The 18,192-nt window shown below is 40.1% G+C and overlaps 2 protein-coding genes across 3 annotated transcripts; both read right to left on the bottom strand.

Annotated features, from left to right (window-relative positions):
• Nucleotides 1–1,108: 1,108 nt before the first annotated feature.
• Nucleotides 1,109–10,528, bottom strand: LOC147563820 (E3 ubiquitin-protein ligase RING1-like). 2 transcript variants are annotated; one of them, XM_086640964.1, is made up of 3 exons: nucleotides 9,645–10,528; nucleotides 2,638–3,992; nucleotides 1,109–1,346 (listed from the first exon to the last, which is right to left on the bottom strand). In XM_086640964.1, the coding sequence occupies exon 2, from the start codon at nucleotides 3,775–3,777 to the stop codon at nucleotides 2,650–2,652; it is 1,128 nt and encodes a 375-aa protein (XP_086497090.1). In that variant the 5' UTR covers nucleotides 3,778–3,992; nucleotides 9,645–10,528; the 3' UTR covers nucleotides 1,109–1,346; nucleotides 2,638–2,649. The 2 variants fall into 2 exon arrangements, with proteins under 2 accessions (XP_086497090.1, XP_086497101.1); XM_086640975.1 differs by lacking the exon at nucleotides 9,645–10,528 and having other exon boundaries at nucleotides 2,649–3,888.
• A 5,783-nt stretch (nucleotides 10,529–16,311) lies between these two features.
• On the bottom strand, nucleotides 16,312–17,236 carry LOC147563819 (E3 ubiquitin-protein ligase RING1-like). Its single transcript, XM_086659030.1, has one exon. The coding sequence runs from the start codon at nucleotides 17,179–17,181 to the stop codon at nucleotides 16,312–16,314; it is 870 nt and encodes a 289-aa protein (XP_086515156.1). The 5' UTR covers nucleotides 17,182–17,236.
• Nucleotides 17,237–18,192: the final 956 nt, after the last annotated feature.

The raw sequence follows: 18,192 nt of genomic DNA, 5'->3' as shown, positions 1-18,192 counted from the left end.
TTGCAACACATAACAAGAACTTGCAACACATTATAACAACTTGCTACACCTTTACAAAACATATTAGGTTTTTAACTAAACAAATTACAAATATTTAGATTACTAACAAAAAAAAAAAAAGATTGGTTAAAAAAAATAATTATAAGTCATCTTTTTAACTAAAAAAGTTAGCAATGTTAATATTGGAAAACCAATATATCTAATTCCTAGATGCTTGGAAAAAACACAATTTCTTTTTTGACCCAGATCATATAAACCTTTAAAAACCCTTGGAAGTTTTTTTTAAAAAAAATTTTAGAAGTTTTTGTCCCTATGCAAGCTACTTGTCCAAAGCTAACATTTCTTGTCAAGAGTTGGACCTATTACTTGTAGAGCTTAAGATGAGTATGCAAACTTCTGAACCAGAGACAAAATTTCTCGATTATGTCCAAGCCTGATAATATGCCTGGCCTGGGTTTACAGACAAGTAGAACTGTAGAAGGTGGTTAAAATAGGTCTTTTTCTGTTTTGAATTTGATATTCGAAACTGAACTAGTAGTGAAGAGCCTTCTGAATGATTTTAATCTGATGTATTCTCAAATTTGGTTTGGATATCAGTAGCCACAAATTAAAGATAATTTTGTGAAACTCACCAAAGTCACAACCTCAAATCTACTACCTCTCATATCTAATTGCTTTTTCTCCCCTTCTGTTTTCAACAAAACCACAAATTACAACTTTCTGTGAGCAGTTGCCATGACAATCTAGACTTGAGATAGACTCGAGAAGGGTCGGGTTCCCTCTTTCGGCAAAGGGGTCTACCCGACTCCCCTCTCTTCTACGAAGGTATAGTTAGAAACCGAGGAAAAGTGAAGCTCTCCTACATGAGGATATCAAAAGCTTGTTAACGAGAGAGATGAAACATTGGGAAGTAGTGATGGTGAGCCAGAACAGAAAAGAACACCCAAAACTCAAGGGACTACGGATGCCACTATTTCTGTTAATATTGAGGGGCTAGAACGGCCGAAATGACCTCAATTTGACACAATTTAACCAGCTTAAATCGCAAAACCACTTACATAAACGTATAAATAATAAAAAAGCGGGCACCATATATAACGAAGGAGAATAAAACAAAAACCGGTATTATGAACTAACCTCAAAATCTCATTCTGTGATATATGTATTTACTTTGTTTATATGTCTATATTCAGGGTAACAACATATGTTTGATGCCCTGACTAAAAAAAACGGAGATATAATGTGTGTACCATGACAAGAATGTTTCCTCAAAAACACTGACTGCATCAAAAAGTCGCGACTACCATGCCATATTTGACTTCAACCACATAAACTTTGTGCTTCCCCTGCAAATACATTAAAAGCAATTAGATTAAGGAACAAAAGATTGAGAATTTTTTGTATACATGAGAAAACATTTCATCATATAAGCAACAGATGAAATCGGCTAACACGAAAGCGGAAAAAAAAACAGGTTTGAGGTTTTTTCATGTATCTAAGGAATTTAGATGAAGGTTGTTGTTCAACTAACAAGGACTAACTAATTCACTACTGGAAGAATTTTATATACAAGATTCAAGATCTACTCAAACAAGTGTACATATAGTGCATGTGTGAGCAGCACCACTCAAAAGTTTACCATGCCACAGTATTGTCCATGAGGTTTTGTGTTCATGACCAACACAAACAGAAGTTACATGCAAAAGTATGCGATAATTTTGATGCATGATTACATGTTATTTCGTAGTCTGTCCTCAAAATTAGTAATTTGATGTGGTAAATCAACCGTCATTAAAAAGCTAAATCGTAATCTAACTCTGGACAACAGTGGTAGATACTTACAGGAAGACTGAATGCAATACTCTAAATTGATAAAAAGTTAGGATGGAAAATGGATGCAATCATAAGGAGCCAATTTCGATAACAAATTATTGATTCAGTACAAACTAAGTCGTATATACATATCCAATCCTTGGACTAAATACTGAAACAGTTGAACAACATCAGCAGCTTATGAAGATCCGATAAACCAATATGTGCCTATTGATTAAGGAGCTAAAACTTTGGCAAAAAACAAGTCCCCCAATGGCAAGAAGGCTGCTGTATAAACAAATCTTGAATCATTGTTGACCAAGCTTTTTGAAACCAGAGTACTTATTGGTCAAAGCTCAAAACTCAAATGCATAACCTATCAAGTGATTATGACCTAGTAATTAGTCCTTAAATCACTCGATTCAATTTTTCAAAATCTAGATGGTACCTATTATCCTCACTATCAACCCTAAGTTTGCATACTTGTTTAAATTCTGATACAACAAAATTTGGCTCTCACAAATGTATGGTAATTGAGGAAGAGAAAATCAGACATACCTGATCCTATATAACCTGGGGTTCCTATAAAATGCGAATACATAATTACGTATTCAGATTGAATCATACTTTATCCATATGATATGTCCCATAAAAGTCGGTAAAACTCGACGCACTAAACTTGTTTTGCCTAGTACTAAAAGAACTTCAATGTAGATCAATTCTAACATCGCCATTCGATATCTTTTTTTTATTTACTACAAAAGCAGGAAGCATAACAGAAGGTGGCAAGTAGGAAGTAAAGACAAGTAATTCCGAGGGTAATACCTATATAATACCTCAATCCAAATCTTCTTGTCTGGGTTCCGATCCAAAGTCACGATTCCTCGAGTTTGATCCTTCACCACTGTTGTTGTTGTTGTTGTTGTTGTTGTTGTTGTTGTTGTTGTTGTTACCAGCCCCACTACCGCTTGTTTCTGCAGATGAACCAAATGCCCTGAATGGCCAACCAAGTGAGACTCTAAACCTCCTCCTCTCCCCTCCTCTTGGTGTCTGAGAAACAGGCTGAGTTGACCCACCACTACCAGAACCACCACCAACCCTAGTCTGGTTTTCTACTCCACCTGGATTACGCCTCTCGTAATCAGGGTCATCGGTGGGCAATTCATAACGACAAACAGGGCAAGAATTATGCAATTCAAGCCATGGAAGAATACAATCAGGATGGTAAATATGTTTACAAGGCATTTGTTTAGCAATATTCCCTAATTCAAACATATCTTTACAAACAGCACATTGACCTAAATCAGAAGATAACATTTCATCAGAGATTTTAATATCAGGAAGCGATTCCACCGCCGATTTTGAAGCCGGTGGTGGACCATACCTATTTGGATCATTCTCAGTCAATTGTTGAATCAATTGCTCAAGTCCAGGACCAATCAAATAATCACCAAGATTCGCCGGAAGTCCAAAACCACCACCACCACCGGTATTATCAGTACCTAAAGGACCATTCTCAATCACAAACTGAATATTTGCACCATCAGCTCTTAAATCATTGATATAATTTTGAAGAAACATGAAAGGATTAAAAGCTTCAGGCGGATCATTAAACCCAGTTGAGAATAGAGATCGGTTCTGGCTTTCTGGATTAGGGTTTCGAAAATCATTTGAGCTTGAAAGAAAAAGAAGAGGCATCGCAGCCAAACTAGATGCTAAAGAAGCAGGAATTCCAGGTTCATGATGAGGATTACCGGGTAAACCGAAGAATGGATCGTGATTTGAAATGGGATTAGGGTTTGGACTTTCGCATTCTTCAAGGAACTCGCCATTGCAGTTAGGGCAAATAAGGTCGGATGAAGGAGAAGGTGTTATGGATACAGTATGGTTACATTGATGGCAGTAAAAGAATTGAGGATCGGCGGCGCCACCACTAGCGGCGCCAGTTTGGCCGGAGAATGACATTTCAAGATCGGAGACAAGATGACGAAGGATTGACTGCTTGTAGAGAAGAGGATTGGAATTTGAAGAGATGAAGAAATCGTTCCTAACTTATGTTTCTAAAGGCAAGGAAAGAATAACCGTACCCCCACCCAAAATTACACTTCTACCCCTCTAGTATTTAAGGCGCTCTTATCTCTACTCTACCAGGATATTACAGCGGGCGGCACTATTAGCACCTAGCCAGATCTGCGAGCCGATGGTCCAAGTGTCACGTGCATATTGTTGAGCATGCATATGACGTGACGAGTGCTAGGAGCACGTACGAGCATATAGGCCGTAGGGCCGAATACGAGGTCGAGATAGGGCAAGAGTGCCAGCAAGCTTCCTTAGGCCATGCACGGGACGTCCGTGGCATTCAAGACTTTGTTAAGGATACGAAGGGTCATTTGGACGAGAGTATGCCTGGTTAAAAGGATTGATGTTTCCTTGTGGAAATAGGCAAAACAAGAAGTTTGCACCTTAGGAGGGGGTGGTCTCCCTTCCTCATGTGCTGGTGTCAAGACCTCGTGGATGGGAGCTCGCCCATCCTTAGCATGGTATGCACGAAAGTGAGCATCCTCGTGGCGCAACCCATGAGGCCGGCCTAGCGTATGCGAGAGAAGCATATTGCACGGGTTCCCTTGTCATAGGAAATGGCTCGGGACAGTACCTGGAGATAGGTACTGCGGGTTCCTTTGGAAAAGGTGTTGCATGTTCTCATGCCATGGCGAGGCGTGCGTCGTGCTAGCATATTCCATAAGGAGGATTGAGCTATTCAAGGGGCCAAGCCTTGATGTGCTATGTTGGGCATGAGGTAGCTTATTAGAGATGGATGCTCCTATGCCCAATGTCCGGATGGTAGCCGAGATGATAAGGTGCCGGATGCTTGAGACTAGATGGCAAGATCCGCCGATGCGGCTTGGTGTGCTCCGCATATATGTTGGTATCCTTTATAGTGGGCGAGAGTCTATGACTCAAGGAAGCGTTATACGGGACGGCTCGAGCTATGCTCGTAGGTTGGGACACGTTGGTGTCATGCCGCATTATTGGTTGGGAACCAAGATGACTTGATAGTCGAGATGCTCCGAATATGTTCGGGAAGGCTGGCTATGTGTTAGGAGGGAACACATAGCGCCGCACGGTACGTTAGGATTTGATATTCCGCACTATCGACCCGTGTCTTTGAGCATAATATGCCGGGTCGACCTAACGGGACAAAAAGGCCGTGACAATTGGTATCAGAGCCTGAAGACGCGCAGGCTAGAAATATACTACACTCTGATACCTATTTGACAATTGGTATCAGAGCCTAGACGAAAGGCTAAAGATATATTACCCTCTGATACCTATTTGACAATTGGTATCAGAGCTTGATTGGTCAAGCTTAAGAGTATGGAGCTCTGATCCTAGATGAGAAATGGATGTCAGAGCCTGAGCTAAAGGATGAAGATGTATTGCATCCTGATAACCATTTAACAATTGGTATAGCCTAGTGGATAGGCAAAAGAGTATATTGCTCTGGTCCTAGTGATAGGTGGATTAAGAGCTCGATAGCTTACGAGATATGTTCCAAGAGCCTAGTTATAGTGGCAACTGGATGTGTTTTGGGAGCTTGAGAATACAAGCACGAAGATATGCATAAGAACATGTGGTATGTTTGGAAGCATACTTCCAGAGCCTGGACGGCAGGTTCAAAGAGATGGTATCTATGCTCGAAGAGTTGACGAAGAGCTTAGTGATTCTCCCACTATGGTATGTGGTATACTGGAGTGTGTATGAAGAGCTGCGTTGAGAGCATGATTCCGAAAGAAAGCTTTCAGAGTGAGATGCATTCAAGATGATATGGTCTCTGAAGCTATGGTGCTAAGAGGGGACCTTGTTAAGGGATGCATAGTGCATAAGGCGACGAGAGTTCCGACGGAAGGAATAGGCCGTGTGCACGGATGCTACGGTGGTAGCTATACTTGGGTCTATGTTCCTTTGAGCAGGAAGGACATACGCTAGATATGAGATGGAACCGTATTGGCACAAGGAGTCATGTGCAAGCTGTAAGAGTTCAGTGTGACTTGGTTGGCAAGAAGGTACCATATATACTTGAGTCCTTTGGAGGTAAGGACAAGTGCAGAGATTAGATGAACCGAGAATGGCACGGTGAGTCATGTGCGAGCTTAGTGCAGTAATGCTCAGTACGATTTGGTGCGCATTGGGTACATCATATGTTAAAGTCCTTTGAAGTGGACAACAAGCTTGGTATGAAGTGTACCAAGAGGGCAAGTAGAGTCAGGCTGAGAGCTTGTGGTAAGCTAGTCTGAGTAAGCTTGTTGGATTGGCATCCAAGAGTGGAGCTATGTTGATCCAAGTGATACTTGAGCGTTAGAGCAGGGTATGGCAACAAGGTGTTGAAGGATATTCTCTTATGCTTAAGCCGAAGGTAGCATCGAGTGACTTGTGATGTTGTGAGTTCAAGCTACTTACAGAAGACAGGGTCAAGAGTAAGATAGATGGACAGAGTACATCGTTGGGCAAGTTGGTGCTAGATCAAGTTGTGCTTATGTGGTATAAGTACATTTGAGTTCCAAAGAGAATGGACTCACTTGAGATGAGACATGGATATGCTAACACAGTTGTGTGAGGTATGTCGCATGAGTGCTATAAGCCGAAACCAACATTGAAGCTTATGGACATATTGGTGTGAAGTCTAGATGACAGATTCACGAGACCAAGTAGAGTGCTGATGGTAGTTGGAACCGAGTTCAAGCCGTCAAGTAATATGAGGGTCGTTGTATCTGAAGTGGATCGGCCCATGTTTGAGTTATGCATTGGAGGTAAGTTGGAACCGAGTTCAAGCCTACAGTGTGCAATGAGTACGTGGTGACTGAGAAGAGATCAGCTCACGTTTGGGATTTCAGGATGGTGTGTCGTGGTGACATTAAGCATCGTCCAATTCTGGTGATAGTTGGAACCAAGTTCAGATCGTCAGAGATATATGACAACGTCGAGTGTGACAGTGTGTAGTAAGCCGTATGGTGCTGCATGAGATGTGTTGGAACTTGTGCGGTGGTACGTTCGGATGTGTTCAAGAGGGACACGAGCCTACCAAGATGCTCGGGTTAAGGAGCATCGCCAATGATTAAATGGCAAGTGTGTGTCTGGATGTAGTCAGAGAGGACGTTCCCAAGAGTATGCCAATGGTGGATGGTTTGGTACCATGTAGTTCTCGTGGAGAGAAGCTACCTTGCTCGTTTAGTGGACATCGAAGGCAACACGACAATTTCCCGAGGAAGGGATGGCATGGAGGATGCCGAGCGCACGAGGCGCAAGCGCGGAGGCGCACAAGCAGAGGCTTGTTTGAGTTGCACAGAGGTGCAGGTGCAGAGGCACAATCGATGCAAGGGTCGTCGAGAGAGGGGCGACATTGCGAAGAGTTCAGGTGACATACACTCAAGGGTACAAGTAGTGGATACGTAGGTACTAGAATGCACTTGCTGTGAGAAGCCGGAGGGCGTAATGAGGGTCTTAATGAACAAGCAAACCAAGGAGTCAGAACGTGGAGTACATGGGTACGTTGGGTCTGATCCAGAGGTGAGTGACATTGAAGACGAGTTGTTTTGCGATGGCAACATTGCAAGCACATGGCAAGACGCAGTGGCGTCGAGATGCTAACTCGAGGTGAAGCCGAGGAGGTGAGGTACTTGAGTTCGAGGAGCGGCGGAGGCTGCAACAGAGAAGCGACATTGAGCATGGATGAATGGTAGAGAATACCATTATCCTAACGTATCGGAGGATGCATTGCAGAGGATTGAGTTAACCCGGAGGGGGAACCTGCGCGACGAGACTGCGTAGTTGAGTTCGCACGGAGGTGCGGTATGCCGAAGACATGAAGGTGCAGTGGTAGCATCGGAGTGGGGCAGAGGATTGAAGTACTCCAAACTTAGTCGACGAGGACGTCGACATTACAAGTGGGGGAGTATGTCACGTGCATATTGTTGAGCATGCATATGACGTGACGAGTGCTAGGAGCACGCACGAGCATATAGGCCGTAGGGCCGAATACGAGGTCGAGATAGGGCAAGAGTGCCAGCAAGCTTCCTTAGGCCATGCACGGGACGTCCGTGGCATTCAAGACTTTGTTAAGGATACGAAGGGTCATTTGGACGAGAGTATGCCTGGTTAAAAGGATTGATGTTTCCTTGTGGAAATAGGCAAAACAAGAAGTTTGCACCTTAGGAGGGGGTGGTCTCCCTTCCTCATGTGCATCCAGCATATGTCAAGACCTCGTGGATGGGAGCTCGCCCATCCTTAGCATGGTATGCACGAAAGTGAGCATCCTCGTGGCGCAACCCATGAGGCCGGCCTAGCGTATGCGAGAGAAGCATATTGCACGGGTTCCCTTGTCATAGGAAATGGCTCGGGACAGTACCTGGAGATAGGTTACTGCGGGTTCCTTTGGAAAAGGTGTTGCATGTTCTCATGCCATGGCGAGGCGTGCGTCGTGCTAGCATATTCCATAAGGAGGATTGAGCTATTCAAGGGGCCAAGCCTTGATGTGCTATGTTGGGCATGAGGTAGCTTAGTAGAGATGGATGCTCCTATGCCCAATGTCCGGATGGTAGCCGAGATGATAAGGTGCCGGATGCTTGAGACTAGATGGCAAGATCCGCCGATGCGGCTTGGTGTGCTCCGCATATATGTTGGTATCCTTTATAGTGGGCGAGAGTCTATGACTCAAGGAAGCGTTATACGGGACGGCTCGAGCTATGCTCGTAGGTTGGGACACGTTGGTGTCATGCCGCATTATTGGTTGGGAACCAAGATGACTTGATAGTCGAGATGCTCCGAATATGTTCGGGAAGGCTGGCTATGTGTTAGGAGGGAACACATAGCGCCGCACGGTACGTTAGGATTTGATATTCCGCACTATCGACCCGTGTCTTTGAGCATAATATGCCGGGTCGACCTAACGGGACAAAAAGGCCGTGACACAAGGACCTATTGTCTCTTCACTGTTTGTTCTCTCTCCATTCCTGGTTGGATATCTCTTATAAAAATTTGAGTTAATTCCTATATGGCCCCCTACTTTGTGACCAGCTTCCTTTATGGCCCCCTTTTTTTCGTAAATTCAAATATGACCCCCTATTTTCAAGTAAATGTCATTATTACCCTTCTTAATTTTAAATTTAAAACATTTAAACAACATTATTTCCACCTCACCCCTCTCTCTCTCTCTCCACCTCATCTCTCTCTACAACTCACCCATCTCTCTCTCTCCAATTCACCTCTCTATCTTTCCAACTCACCTCTCTCTCTTCCAACTCCAACTCACCTCTCTCTCTTCCAACTCACCTCTCTCTCTCTCTCCAACTCACCTCTCTCTCTCTATCTGGTCTGTTCACGGCCAGACCGGCGAAGGGAAACCCCCTTCGCCGGATTTTTAGAGAGAGAGAGATGAGAGAAATTTTTTTTTTTTTTGGAATTTGCCGGCCGAAAAAATCTCCGGCCGGCGACTTCAATCGGAGAAGATGAAGGTGAGTTGGAGAGAGAGAGAGGGGTGAGTTGGAGAGAGAGAGAGAGAGAGAGAGGTGAGTTGGAAAGAGAGGTGATGTGGAGAGAGAGAGAGTTGACATGGAGAGAGATGTGTGGTGGAGAGGAAATGAGGTGGAATTATAAGTTTATTTTTATTTTTAATTTTGAAAAAAGATTTTAAGGAAGGGTAGTTAGGACAATTACATAAAAAAAGGGGGCCATATTTGAATTTACGAAAAAAAAGGGGGCCATAAAGGAAGCTGGTCACAAAGTAGGGGGCCATATAGGAATTAACTCTAAAATTAAATAGAGAACATGAATTCTACCTCACTTCCACTTCCACCTCCACCTCACATATCTCCTCACCTCACCTCTCTCTCCAGCTCACCCCCCTCTTCTCCGACGAAGGTCGCCCGGTCGGAAATATTATAAGCGGGTGGATCTTCTGAGCACCCAACCGAATATTACAGTTCTAACTTTGGTATTTATATAACCCCTATTATTTAAGGCGCTCTTCTGTGCACTCAACCAAAATATTATAAGCGGGCGGCTCTATTAGCACCTTGACAAAGTGGTGCAAGCCAGTGGTCCAAGGACCTAGTGTCTCTTCACTTTTTTATCCCTTTGTTTCTGGTTCGTGTTCTTCTCTAAAATATTCTTCGAACTCCTAGGTCTTTTCGTGTTTTAGTAAGGCTGCTATATGTAACTCATTTTTTGAAGAAACCAAATGAAGGAAAACTTCAAAAGACCTTCACTTTTTTGTTTGTTAAAGATTGGTTCTAAACACTCGAGTATTTTTAATATTTTGTCTTTAAATTTATTGTTTCAATGGTTCTTGATATGGTGGAAGTCTTATAATATGTTCACGATTAGTTTTAAGTTGATTTTGGAGTGATTTGTAAGTAAGACTAGAATGAACCCCTGATAATATTTTCTGTACTCTTTTAATATTCAGTAAGATTTCAAGATTCTTCTGTTTTCGACCCCTTAGCTCGTAGTTTTCTTTTTGTTCTCTTCTCCTGTATTTCTCTCTCTAACAAAGACGACCTAACAAAATTTCACTCATTTTTCGTTTTCAAAGCAATAGTCTGTTCGATCTAGTATTCCGACTGAATTCTAGTTGGAGTATGCGGTCAGACATAATTTAGAGAGAACAATATTTTTTTTCTCTGCAAATCGTCTCCAATTATATATTCGCGACCGAATTCATCTGGACCGATCAGAATCTCGTTTTTCTTCACATTTGACCACGTGATATGTGTCCATTTTTCAAGATAAGTCGCACGAATAGAGGGTGATAGTATAATGACACGTGTCATCACTTTAAGCCAAGGCGAGAAAAATAATAGACGAAACAAAACCAAAATTGCTATTTGGCCCAAACAAGAATGCCAATTTTAGTTCGAAGCATTGCCCTGATCAACAAGAGTCGACCACATCAACTTTCACGCTAAAATCAACTCCCATTTTGGCCATATCATTTCTCAAACATAATTGTATACAGAATTAATATGAGCTCAAACGAAAGCCACATATTATAGCCATAGATATCGTTCCTTCACTCTAATATGAGCCTCCTCCGAGAGTATAAATATAGTTTCTCTCTCTCTCTCTCTAGACTGTAGTAATAAGGAGTAATTCTTTCTCTCTCTAAATTATCTTACTCTGTTGTTGCAGAATAGTAGTTTGATGATGGTGACGGTAATCTCGACTCCAACAGCAAGTTCTATTCGACTGTCAATCCCAACTATTATCTCCTCCACAATCTCTTCTTCTTCATCATCTAACTTGAACATTAAAGCTTCCTTTATCCCTTCTTCTTCTACAAGGCTGATTTTGTTACGGTCTAAGAAACAGTCAAAATTAGGGCTTATTCGTTTCAGAAAACTTCATGTAAGTTGTGGTGTTACAGAGATTGATCAGACTTTGTTCACTGATACTGTTTTGAAATCTGAACTTCCTGTTCTCGTTGAGTTCGTTGCTGATTGGTGTGGTCCATGTCGATTGATCTCTCCTGCTATTGATTGGGCTTCTAAGGTATCAAATCTTTTCCCCCCTTTTCTTTCTTTATTAGTAATTTCAATGCAAATTTTGTGCATTTCTAAATATTAAGAATCTGGAATTATGCTCAAAAAAGTAATTTGGAATTCATAATTGGGAATTATTTCTAAACACTTTGTGTTGTTGAAATTACTTGTTTTTGTTTGAAATTAGATATAGTTCAAGTATAAAGCTTTAAACTTGGATCTATTTTCATCAGTGTATTCAGATGGTCACATGTGTCTTTAGAATTGGTATAACAAAGGGATTAATTATGATTGACTCCTCTAAGTGGGATTGATTTTACGCCTAGCGAAATAGATAACAGGATGTACACAAGTATTCAATCTTGACAAAGTGGATTTTTAATTCTTAGAATTGAACAATCTTCTCTAATTCTCATGGTCATCGGTTGAAGTTTGGGACTCTAAAAACTTCCTTGCATTGAACCACATACTCTCCTCCACCCTGCTTACCGCGTGCCCGATTCACCGTACCCGATTCACCGTACCCTTTTTGGGTGGGTTCGCGATCCAGTACCCCACAATTAGTGTACCAGAATTTTTAGTCTTAATCAACCTAAAATCTTTGTAGAAAACTATAAATTTGACTAGTTCGGTAGTTAAACTACAAGAATTGTTTGAATTGGCTTGTTAGATTGTAAGTTTTATGGAGAAATGACGTCTAAGAGTAGGTGTATCTATTATAAATGCATCATAGAGAGTATTTGTTGTCTATGAAAATAGTCCAAAACGTACTGAAATCGAAAATGGCGTAGCGGAAAAGTATACCCTTAGCGTACCCGATACTCACATGGTAGCGTTCCGCGTACCCGTACCACGTACCACGTACCGGAGCGATCCGCGTACCAGGTAACCTTGATTGAAACCATAATTGGGAATTCTTTCTAAACACTTTTTATTAGAGAAAGTATTTGTTTTTGTTTGAATCTTGATATAGTCAAGGTTAAATTTACGATTATGATCATAGAGATGAATAGAAAATAGTGAACACCAATATTTAACGTGGTTCAGTTGGACACTTTGTGCTGGGAATTCCTTTCTCTGTGACTCTTTCTGTATTGAAATCTTCAAATCAGTAAATAATTTGTTTTTTCAGTCATAGGGAATGCAAAAATTACATCATTTTTCGGTTGAAGCGCGATATCGGTCAAAGTGCATTACTGCAGTGGTCTTTGTTGGATAAACTCACATTGGTTGTGGAAGGGGTAGTCCGAGGTTCATAAGTGTGAGCTAGCTTTTAGGGTAAAACTTGAAACCCCAGACAACCCACACTGATATCAAACACCCGGGTAAAAACAAGTCTCAACCCACTAATCTATTGAAGTTAAAGCCAACGTGTATGAGATTGTTGGGATGATCCCATATTGGTTGTGAAAAGGGCAGATGGTCGGTTCATAAGTGTGAGGGAAAGCTTCATCTCTTGAGCTACCTTTTGGGGTAGGAGACGCCCACGGCCATCCATCAGTCTTTTAGTATCTCTCTTGAGCTTTGAGCTTTTAGCTAAAATATGCATCATTGTATTAATAGCTTGAAAAAGTGGAACAATATTCTTTAACTCTCATGACCATTGAATTAGGTTTAGATCTCCTAAAACTCCATTGCATTGGTTAAATTTGGAAATCCTGCAGAACCATCTTCTTTGTTATGGTACTATAAATAGTAGCCTACTCAAGTCCTTTTGTTCCAAAGAAAAAAGATATCTAAATTAAATTTAAAAACACCTAATTGAAAGATGTGAAAAATACAAAACTCAACATGCTTGAATTTCAACCCTTAAAATTACATGCTAGTAAAAGAAAATGAGAGAGAAAGATAGAAAAAGAAAGAAAGAAAAGATAAATAATTAATAGCCAAAAGAATCAAAAGAATGGCAGTTAGCACGACTGTTGAAAAACTGCACCGTAAAGGCACAAGTTGGAAAATATAAAATTCACACAAGATTGTAATCCCACATTTATTTAGGATATCGCATAAGCCTCACTTTGTTATTATTTGCTAAATTGAGGTGGGCATAATTTTCTTTTATAGAGTTGACCTATTTCCTCCCAGTATGCACATTTTGTAATCCTACATTTTATGGAGTTGCATTAGTATTGCCTCTTACTATGCACGTTTTGGTGTTGATTATACATTCTCACAAGATTGTAATCCCACTAGGTCCAAGCTTAGAGTTTTAGTTCTCACTAGGTCCAAGCTTAGGGATTGGGCGAAATCACAAGATGCTGTGTTGGGTTGTTTTTCGTGTTATAGATGAGTTTTAGTTACCTTCACCCTCTAAACTTAATTATCACAAACCGAAAACTAGTAATTCATTTCCATGAACTTTCAAGTCACAGAAATATTTAATGACTACAACATTAGAAGGGATTAATTATGATTGATCTCTCCAGCTATTGAATGGGCTTCTAAGGTATCAAATCTTTTCCCCAACTTTCTTTCTTTATTAGTAATTTCAATGCAAATTTTGTGCTTTTCTAAATATTAAGAATCTGTAAATATGCTCAAAAAAGTAATTTGGAATTCATAATTGGGAATTATTTCTAAACACTTTGTGTTGTTGAAATTACTTGTTTTTGTTTGAAATTAGATATAGTTCAAGTATAAAGCTTTAAACTTGGATCTATTTTCATCAGTGTATTCAGATGGTCACATGTGTCTTTAGAATTGGTATAACAAAGGGATTAATTATGATTGACTCCTCTAAGTGGGATTGATTTTACGCCTAGCGAAATAGAAAACAGGATGTACACAAGTATTCAATCTTGACAAAGTGGATTTTTAATTCTTAGAATTGAACAATCTTCTCTAATTCTCATGGTCATCGGTTGAAGTTTGGGACTCTAAAAACTTCCTTGCATTGAACCACATACTCTCCTCCACCCTGCTTACCGCGTGCCCGATTCACCGTACCCGATTCACCGTACCCTTTTTGGGTGGGTTCGCGATCCAGTACCCCACAATTAGTGTACCAGAATTTTTAGTCTTAATCAACCTAAAATCTTTGTAGAAAACTATAAATTTGACTAGTTCGGTAGTTAAACTACAAGAATTGTTTGAATTGGCTTGTTAGATTGTAAGTTTTATGGAGAAATGACGTCTAAGAGTAGGTGTATCTATTATAAATGCATCATAGAGAGTATTTGTTGTCTATGAAAATAGTCCAAAACGTACTGAAATCGAAAATGGCGTAGCGGAAAAGTATACCCTTAGCGTACCCGATACTCACATGGTAGCGTTCCGCGTACCCGTACCACGTACCACGTACCGGAGCGATCCGCGTACCAGGTAACCTTGATTGAAACCATAATTGGGAATTCTTTCTAAACACTTTTTATTAGAGAAAGTATTTGTTTTTGTTTGAATCTTGATATAGTCAAGGTTAAATTTACGATTATGATCATAGAGATGAATAGAAAATAGTGAACACCAATATTTAACGTGGTTCAGTTGGACACTTTGTGCTGGGAATTCCTTTCTCTGTGACTCTTTCTGTATTGAAATCTTCAAATCAGTAAATAATTTGTTTTTTCAGTCATAGGGAATGCAAAAATTACATCATTTTTCGGTTGAAGCGCGATGTCGGTCAAAGTGCATTACTGCAGTGGTCTTTGTTGGATAAACTCACATTGGTTGTGGAAGGGGTAGTCCGAGGTTCATAAGTGTGAGCTAGCTTTTAGGGTAAAACTTGAAACCCCAAACAACCCACACTGATATCAAACACCCGGGTAAAAACAAGTCTCAACCCACTAATCTATTGAAGTTAAAGCCAACGTGTATGAGATTGTTGGGATGATCCCATATTGGTTGTGAAAAGGGCAGATGGTCGGTTCATAAGTGTGAGGGAAAGCTTCATCTCTTGAGCTACCTTTTGGGGTAGGAGACGCCCACGGCCATCCATCAGTCTTTTAGTATCTCTCTTGAGCTTTGAGCTTTTAGCTAAAATATGCATCATTGTATTAATAGCTTGAAAAAGTGGAACAATATTCTTTAACTCTCATGACCATTGAATTAGGTTTAGATCTCCTAAAACTCCATTGCATTGGTTAAATTTGGAAATCCTGCAGAACCATCTTCTTTGTTATGGTACTATAAATAATAGCCTACTCAAGTCCTTTTGTTCCAAAGAAAAAAGATATCTAAATTAAATTTAAAAACACCTAATTGAAAGATGTGAAAAATACAAAACTCAACATGCTTGAATTTCAACCCTTAAAATTACATGCTAGTAAAAGAAAATGAGAGAGAAAGATAGAAAAAGAAAGAAAGAAAAGATAAATAATTAATAGCCAAAAGAATCAAAAGAATGGCAGTTTGCACGACTGTTGAAAAACTGCACCGTAAAGGCACAAGTTGGAAAATATAAAATTCACACAAGATTGTAATCCCACATTTATTTAGGATATCGCATAAGCCTCACTTTGTTATTATTTGCTAAATTCAGGTGGGCATAATTTTCTTTTATAGAGTTGACCTATTTCCTCCCAGTATGCACATTTTGTAATCCTACATTTTATGGAGTTGCATTAGTATTGCCTCTTACTATGCACGTTTTGGTGTTGATTATACATTCTCACAAGATTGTAATCCCACTAGGTCCAAGCTTAGAGTTTTAGTTCTCACTAGGTCCAAGCTTAGGGATTGGGCGAAATCACAAGATGCTGTGTTGGGTTGTTTTTCGTGTTATAGATGAGTTCTAGTTACCTTCACCCTCTAAACTTAATTATCACAAACCGAAAACTAGTAATTCATTTCCATGAACTTTCAAGTCACAGAAATATTTAATGACTACAACATTAGAAGGTCATTGCTTGATGAATTGATTCTTCAATATTTGTTATGTCAGGATCATCTTAGATGTATCAGTCGGATTCAAATGTGTAAGTGGTCTGACATTTAATCACACATCCATTTTTGAAAATTATAAAGAAACTTAGCATGTACAGTTTTCTACTCCACCTGGATTACGCCTCTCGTAATCAGGGTCATCGGTGGGCAATTCATAACGACAAACAGGGCAAGAATTATGCAATTCAAGCCATGGAAGAATACAATCAGGATGGTAAATATGTTTACAAGGCATTTGTTTAGCAATATTCCCTAATTCAAACATATCTTTACAAACAGCACATTGACCTAAATCAGAAGATAACATTTCATCAGAGATTTTAATATCAGGAAGCGATTCCACCGCCGATTTTGAAGCCGGTGGTGGACCATACCTATTTGGATCATTCTCAGTCAATTGTTGAATCAATTGCTCAAGTCCAGGACCAATCAAATAATCACCAAGATTCGCCGGAAGTCCAAAACCACCACCACCACCGGTATTATCAGTACCTAAAGGACCATTCTCAATCACAAACTGAATATTTGCACCATCAGCTCTTAAATCATTGATATAATTTTGAAGAAACATGAAAGGATTAAAAGCTTCAGGCGGATCATTAAACCCAGTTGAGAATAGAGATCGGTTCTGGCTTTCTGGATTAGGGTTTCGAAAATCATTTGAGCTTGAAAGAAAAAGAAGAGGCATCGCAGCCAAACTAGATGCTAAAGAAGCAGGAATTCCAGGTTCATGATGAGGATTACCGGGTAAACCGAAGAATGGATCGTGATTTGAAATGGGATTAGGGTTTGGACTTTCGCATTCTTCAAGGAACTCGCCATTGCAGTTAGGGCAAATAAGGTCGGATGAAGGAGAAGGTGTTATGGATACAGTATGGTTACATTGATGGCAGTAAAAGAATTGAGGATCGGCGGCGCCACCACTAGCGGCGCCAGTTTGGCCGGAGAATGACATTTCAAGATCGGAGACAAGATGACGAAGGATTGACTGCTTGTAGAGAAGAGGATTGGAATTCAGAGAGACGGAGAAATCGTTCCAACTTATGTTTCTAAAGGCAAGGAAAGAATAACCGTACCCCACTCAAAATTACATTTGTGACCAATTCTAACCTCGGTATTTATATAACCTCTAGTATTTAAGGCGCTCTTCTGGGCACCCAACTGAAATATTATAAGCAGGTGGCTCTATTAGCACATTGGCAAAGCGGCGCAAGCCAGTGGTCCAAGGACCTAGGTCTCTTCACTTTTTTATCCATTCGTTTCTGGTTCGTATTCTTCTCTAAAATATTCTTCGAACTCCTAGGGTTTTTTCGTGTTTTAGTAAGGCTACTGTATGTTACTCACTTTTTGAAGAAACCAAATGAAGGAAAACTTCAAAAGACCTTCACTTTTTTTTTTTTGAGACAGCCGTAAACATCGTATTATTTATAAAACCAGGAGTTTACAGATGGAAAACTAAAGTTACAACAAAGGAGCTAGAAACCGTAAAGCTCAACATAAAATTAATCCTCCTAATTGTAACTCTCATGGCCACATGAAAAGCCGTCGGCCTAACTGTCTTAAATCTAGCAGCAGTCCAACCATTCGTGAAAAGAAGAAGAGTAGCAACAGAATCCCACATGTACGCGTTTAGTAGAGTCAAAGTCAGTTGCAACTCATTTGACATCAAGGGTGAGGTCACTTTTTTTTTTGTTAAAGATTGGTTCTAAACACCCAAGTATTTTTATTATTTTGTCTTTAAATCTATTGTTTCAATGGTTCTTGATATGGTGGAAGTCTTATAATATGTTCACCATTAGTTTTAAGTTGATTTTGGAGTGATTTGTAAGTAAGACTAGAATGAGCTCGATAATATTTTCTTTTCTCTTTTATTGTTCAGTAAGATTTCAAGATTCTTCTGTTTTCGACCCCTTAGCTCGTAGTTTTCTTTTTGTTCTCTTCTCCTGTATTTGTCTCTCTAACAAAG

Source organism: Eschscholzia californica, unplaced genomic scaffold (assembly GCF_041429995.1).
Source record: "Eschscholzia californica isolate CP2 unplaced genomic scaffold, dmEscCali1.0.p SCAF_1, whole genome shotgun sequence".
Taxonomy (NCBI): domain Eukaryota; kingdom Viridiplantae; phylum Streptophyta; class Magnoliopsida; order Ranunculales; family Papaveraceae; genus Eschscholzia; species Eschscholzia californica.
This window is presented reverse-complemented; position numbering and strand designations above follow the sequence as displayed.